The 6,794-nt window shown below is 28.8% G+C and overlaps 1 protein-coding gene across 1 annotated transcript; it reads right to left on the bottom strand.

The window, feature by feature from the left end:
* Positions 1–1,979: 1,979 nt before the first annotated feature.
* On the bottom strand, positions 1,980–5,996 carry LOC119668011 (putative phospholipase B-like lamina ancestor). The gene is made up of 3 exons (XM_038077374.1): positions 5,195–5,996; positions 4,076–4,192; positions 1,980–3,689 (listed from the first exon to the last, which is right to left on the bottom strand). Exons 1-3 carry the CDS (start codon positions 5,350–5,352, stop codon positions 2,084–2,086), a joined length of 1,881 nt encoding a protein of 626 aa, XP_037933302.1. The 5' UTR covers positions 5,353–5,996; the 3' UTR covers positions 1,980–2,083.
* Positions 5,997–6,794: the final 798 nt, after the last annotated feature.

Raw genomic sequence — 6,794 nt, 5'->3', positions numbered from 1 at the left:
AATCTTACCTATAATAGTAGTTACTGGATCTATGGAAGACAGACAGTACTCAAACAGTGCAACATGCTTACAGCCCAGATTAAGTAATAAACAAATACCTGTGGAACATGAAATTTATTTACAAAAAACCCTTCTATATAATTTATTAAAATAATTAATCAACTATTAAAAATGTCCTCATTACAAAGTACACTTACAGTTTACGAGAGACAGAAGAACTAAAAACTTACTAAAGTTATCATAAGAAGCTGTACTCCATACGGTCTTTGTTGATAAGCACATACCGTAATATTACGGTCTTGTGAATCTGAAAGCAAAAATTGAAAATGCTATGGTTTTTGTACAAGTTAAAAAGTTCATATCAAATATCGTATACGGTATATCCCATCATAAAAATTTGTTATTTTGGTTGAGTACACCCTGTAAATGAGTTAAAAACATCGAATTGAAATTGAAAATATCTCAACAAAAATGTAAGATTATTAATTTTTTTTTACTACAATGTATATATACATGTCTTCATATATATAAAACTAAATATATGTTTATTAAATAGTTGTCTATTTCCTACATATTCCTTCGAATATTCTTCACTAAGTAACGTTTAGGTCATTCAATCTCTAAAATTGAATTATCATCCGCAATAATTGATCTCAAAGTTATGATATGATAGACTAACAACACGGATACGAGGCTAAACAAATAAGTTGTTTAAAAATCCATCAAAGAAGCTTACAAAGGATGTCTCATTATTGACGCAGTTGTAGTATGTGGTAGGCGATTAGAAAGATAAAAATATAAAAGTCTTTCCATTTTTTGGTTCAGCCAAATACCATGAGCTAACATATCCTCAAGAAAGTGATTAACTTGATATAGTATTATTTAAGTTAGACCAGAGCTGTTACAACTATCTAAGTTAGTTGTTTTTTGTACTGAACTTTTTAAAACCAAATTATTAGATGATTTTTATGCACATAACATATAACTCTTAGTATAGTATAATTCGGTATAAGCATAACAAGTTTTCGACAATAATTACTTAGACAAGTCTGGATATAATTCTAGTGCATTTAAAATACCTTGGTGATTAATAGCAAAGTCAGTAATAACTATATGATATACTATAAATGTTAAAACTTATATCAAATTTTTGGGCAACATATATTCGACTTTTTGTTCTGAAACAAACCAATATATAAGTATGTTTTGAGACAATTTGTATGTTTAAATTTGTCGCAAAATAAAGTTTCCGTGTTGTCTTAGTTTTATTGGTCGAAGTTGAAAAAAAAATAGCAATCCATTTCGCATGCACGCTTTCAGTTGATATACATATATGATATACATATACAGTCGAATCCTGATAAGTCGAAAACGCAACAGCATATTTTACGAATTGGAGGGGTTTTCGAATTATTGCGGTTTTCGATTTATTGCTGTACGAATTAACGCGATTCAACTGTATGTTCTCTCTTTTGTACAAGAGAGTTTTTAAAAACTTGTAAAAAAATTTTGTGCTTACTTTGATCAATTTTTCTATTATTTCGATTTTCCCTACGATTTTTTAACACATTTAAACACAATACTGATTACAAATCATTGTTATATACTTCAATTAAATAAATATAAAATAGCATTTTAATTTTGATAATTGTTTTTATTTAAATTGTTTTACGGTAAATTATTAAAAAAATTTTATGTGGGTAAAAAATTTTCATGTTTATAAAAATTTTTATATATATTCTAAAAGTACATGAATTTTCTAAGGAAGACATTATTTTGAACACATTTAATAATATTAACACTAAATTCGTTTTTGTTTAAAAAAATAGTTGACAATAATTGCACTTTTACCATTAAAATGACACAAAATAATATCTTTTAAAAAATTAAAAAAAATTTCCAAAAATTTCTAAACATTGAATACAATAATTAAAAGCTGACACATGAAACAGATTATTACAAATTTTAAATTATAGTTTTTAAAAGTGATGTACAAATAGTAAAAAAATTTTAAAAAATATTTAAGAAAAACTAAAACTTCTAAAAAGAAATTTGGACAATAGTTCATTTTCACTCAAGCCTACTACCATGCCCATTTCGGCGACACTTTCTCGAAATTCCACTCATTCGGATGACCTTCATGTTCAATACTTAATTTAGACGACATATCTGACCATTTAAAAGGTCCATTTCCAATCCGCTGCATAGCAATGGCTTGCATATCATTTCGCACTGATCTTTTTTCAGTTATCATTTCCAATTCAGCCAATTCGGACGCGTCTTCTATACTAACACTTAAACGATCATCCTTCAAAGATGATGTCACATCACTTTGTTCCTGAACTCTCACTGCAGTATTATCAGCTACATCATTTGATTGCGTACGTTGCACACGTAAAAATATTGGACCAGCAAAAGCATGATAATCACTCATGCCGAGCCTCGCATTATATGAAAACAATTTAAGATCAATGTTACCATAAGCAACCGATTCTTCATCAAGTAAATCGCCACGAAAGCCATTTTTGCGTAAATATTTATCTACAGCCTCAAGATTTGTTAGTTCAGCATTATCAGCGGGAGTAACATCAAAACTGAAATTCTCAGGTGATACACCACTAGCCTCGAGTATGTCTTCAAAATAAGGCACACCATTTGCAAACCAGGTTGTGTTATTATCATAAATAAAATTCTCAGTAACATCTTTCATATGCATTACTCCTGGCAACTGTTCAGCAATCCAAATCAAACCACGGTTTTTGTTATGTCGCTCCAAAATAGCAGCTTCATCAACAGCGTTAACCGTCAGTGCAGCATCATCATGTTTATCATCTTCTGACAGTTTTGTGTACAAATCAGTCTCTGGATTAAGTTTGTTAAGGTCAACAGTGACCCATTGTTTGGAACCAGTAATTGGATGTTTTGACATAGCTTTAGCCCAGCTACGACGATGTTGTGCTAAACGGTTTGCGGCCATAACACGTGCAGCTAGTGGCAGAGATTGAGTTATATCGACTGCTTGCCAAAGTTTGATATTTTCATTCTTAATACCAACACCAGCAACTATAGCTTGTACTTGTCTTCCCTTCACTACATAGAAGTCATCTGTTGAGCCCAATATGCCAGGATAGCCAGTAAAAGTTATGTCAACACCTGGCACAGTGTTTGTACGCTGATTGGGAGTGAAATGATAACGAAATTTATAGCGTTTCTGTATTCTCAGCATAGAGGCATAACTGCCGGCTGTGCTGTGACCAAACAATAGTTTTAGGGCAGGCGAATCATCGGTTTGAAAAATTTTTGTTAGCATTGTTGCACTTGGAAGAAAGAAATTTTTAGTTACTTCCAAAGTTTCAGTTGATTGAGTTGCATTTTGTTTCGGTAAAACAAAATTTTCATAATAAATTTTAAGGTCTTGTATATCGGCTGCAGAGTTCATTAATAGAATATCGGAGAGTGGAATTTCTTCTTCGAGATCTGAACGTGCTCGCTTCGCACCATTTGCGTAACCGGTTTCTATACCCTCTAATTGATTGAAGTACAAACTAATTTGATGCCAATAGTGGTCATTCTCTCCAAGCTTAGAAGCAAGTTCTTTTTGCTTTACAAAGTTTGCCGAGGTAAGATCGCGTAACCACGTACAAAAGTTTTGAGAGTCTTCATCCCGATCACATGATGATTGAATTGTGCTATAAAGAAAATTGTAAACATTTTCTTTAATTAATAAATAATACATAAATTTGATTTCGAAATAAGATTCTACATAAAATTTTAATTTCAAATTGTGAAGAGTCTATGTGTGTTGAAAGATATCACTTTAAAAATGAAAAAAATTAATTTTTTAAATTCATACGTATTTTTGCATGAATTTTTATATCAAGATCTTTAATATTAAACAGATTCATAGCTAAAAAAATGATTGAATCCTGTCAATATTATTAAATTTCTTTTCACTTTGTAGGTGTAAAGAGATAAGTATATTATTGAACAAAGTTTTTCCTTTAATATAGTAAAATCTATGACTTTTATATTGACTGTTTATTATATTTACACTATAAGAATTATTTTTACTTACTTGCGCCATTGATTGTAGATATTGTTCCATGTCAGTGAACCTTCAAGTATACCAGCAGCATACGCTTGTACCCAGTCGGGATATGAACGTTGGGTTTCCACTTCAAGTTGTGCCCAACTGAAATATACAAACAAATTTAAATGGATGCACATTAAATATATTTTCCGAATAAGTTAATATTTTAAATTATAAGTTTTTTGAATTTGTATTTTGATATATTATAGAATTTAAGCTATGGCCTTACTTAATTCACACGCCAAACTCGTTTCTTTTCTAAACAAGGCATATTCTTTCTATGGTCATAATATATACAATATATATAAAAAATTGAAAATCACATTTAAAAATGAAGCATTATAATTTTGACTTTATATAGAGGTTATTCTCTGATTTATATACAAAAGACGATTTGTTGAACTAATAATTAAAAAAAAAATTGTTAAGGGGAATGAACGTAACTTGGAACAAAGATAAGGTATATGATATCAATAAAAACTTTGCTTGAAAGAAAAATTGAAGTAGGTTATTAAATTTATATTAAATTAATTAATTAATTAATAAAATAAAACTTAGAGGCAACAAAAAAACTTTTAAAGATAACTGTACCCGTATGGGGAAATAACCGTAACTTGCTTTTAATCGAACCCAGATAAACGATATCAACGAAAATTTAATCCAAAACAATAAAATGTTTACACAAAAATAGAGGGTTTTGTCTTAAAGACACTTCACCGAAATAGCATATCTTATTTATCTCAAAATATTTCTAATTTTTTTGCTCATTTTGCATATAATATTACCCTACTATCTTGGGAACTATTTGAAATCACTCTTTAAAATAAACTAGCTACTCTTTCTTTAGACCAATACACCACAATACATATGTAGTTATTACCTATATTACATATGTATATCAAATATAACAAATTTTATATCATATTGTATAAAAGACTTTTTTACAATTCAAAAATTATAATCAAACTGCTTGTTATAGACTTTAGATACTAAATAATATGTAATTAAATCAAATAAAAAATTAATTTTGTACAAGCTACGTCTCTTTTAACTACTTTACTATTATATTAAATAGGTTCAACTTAATAACATAATTCAACTTACCCATTTTCAAATATTGAATCCTTATAACAAATTCTAGCTACACCTTGTGGAATGTTGAGAAGATCATTTTGTTGTTTCCAGTATTCGATTTGAAAGCCCACCTTACTCGTCCAAAATGCTGTGGCACAATATGTGCCATCGTATTGTGGACTTTCCATATCACTTATGAAGAATGCGCCAATCACAAGCAGACCAGCACCAATAAGGATGTAAGTCCCTATTCGAGTCTTCTGCCATGATGCGCCAACAACTTTCAATATTGTTCCGGCCGTTTTGAAGCTTTTCACGAATACTCAGGGAAAAAAACAAAATATATATCCTGGCACTATGCACTAAGCCAGTCAAATCGCTCTTTATAGTTATTTTATATATTAGCCAAACTTATATTATCCAAAAATATATTATTTTAGATAATAATTAAGATCAGCGCGTGCAGCGTATGAATGTGCTACGTGGATATTGATGAGCTCGTTGCGTGGAAGAGCTACAACTTTAGCTGAGAATACTGGTACTTGGGCTATGCCGTAGCAAATGGTAGCGGCCACACTCTCTGTTAAAGCGACCGTGTTGGTCATCGGTGATTGTTCTTTTGTTTATTAATTTTAATAACTTTTTTTGTAGATCTTATAGGTTATTAATTTTTTTCCTTGGTTTAGTAATAATTGTATTAAGTACTACACAGACTTTTTGTAGATGAGATAGTTATTATATATTGTATATTGGTGGGTTGTTTGGATGGTAAAATTTGGACGTTGCTGTAGGTTTGTATTTAAATTTTAATAAAATCTTGAAGTAAAATTTTTAATTAATTTATGTTGCTATTAATGTAGTATAAATAAAATTATAGCCAAAGTTTGTAAAATAATTTTGTCTTTTATGAATCGGAGTTAAAATTTTAGTTGTGGTAAAAATTCCCTGGAAATAAAAGAAATGAAATAACTTTAATATAAATATTGATTGTTTAGTAATATAAATTAATCAAATATTATTCATTTCAAGAATTACAACAAACATATATTGAAGACTATCTATTAAATTAAGGCAACTTTAATTTATTATTATGTTATCAACTAGAAGTAAAAAATATAAAGAAAATATGTTTCAAATTTTATAATGTACGCTTATCAATGGTTAGTATATTTTAAATTGTTATTGTTTTTGTTACTAGGTAATTTAATAAAAAAAAATTAATATTTTTTTCTATTAATTATTTCATTATCTGCTCAACTATAACATTCCATTCATGATCGACAGTAAATAATGATGATTTTTGATTTCGGGAATATATTTTGTACCTGTCGAAATTGTACGTGTGCAAAAGATTGCCACTGATTTTCCAAAAAGTAAATAAAATTTTAACATTTTTCATATATTTTTATTTTCTAAGAAACACTAACATTGTTTATTTATTAAAAATATATTACATATATTTTTTAAAATTTTATTTGATTTAAATTATTTTGAAATTGTTATGGTTTTCATTTGTGTAAACAAATAAAAGTTTTGTTTTCTGCTTTCACATTCTAATGGTTCCTATACAATTCTACTGACGTCATTAATAAAGATCCATCCAACTTATGATGTCATTTTGCAACAATAA

This window comes from Teleopsis dalmanni, chromosome 1, assembly GCF_002237135.1.
Source record: "Teleopsis dalmanni isolate 2A chromosome 1, ASM223713v2, whole genome shotgun sequence".
NCBI lineage: Eukaryota > Metazoa > Arthropoda > Insecta > Diptera > Diopsidae > Teleopsis > Teleopsis dalmanni.
Note: the sequence above shows the minus strand (reverse complement) of the source record. Positions and strands in the feature narration are given on the sequence as shown.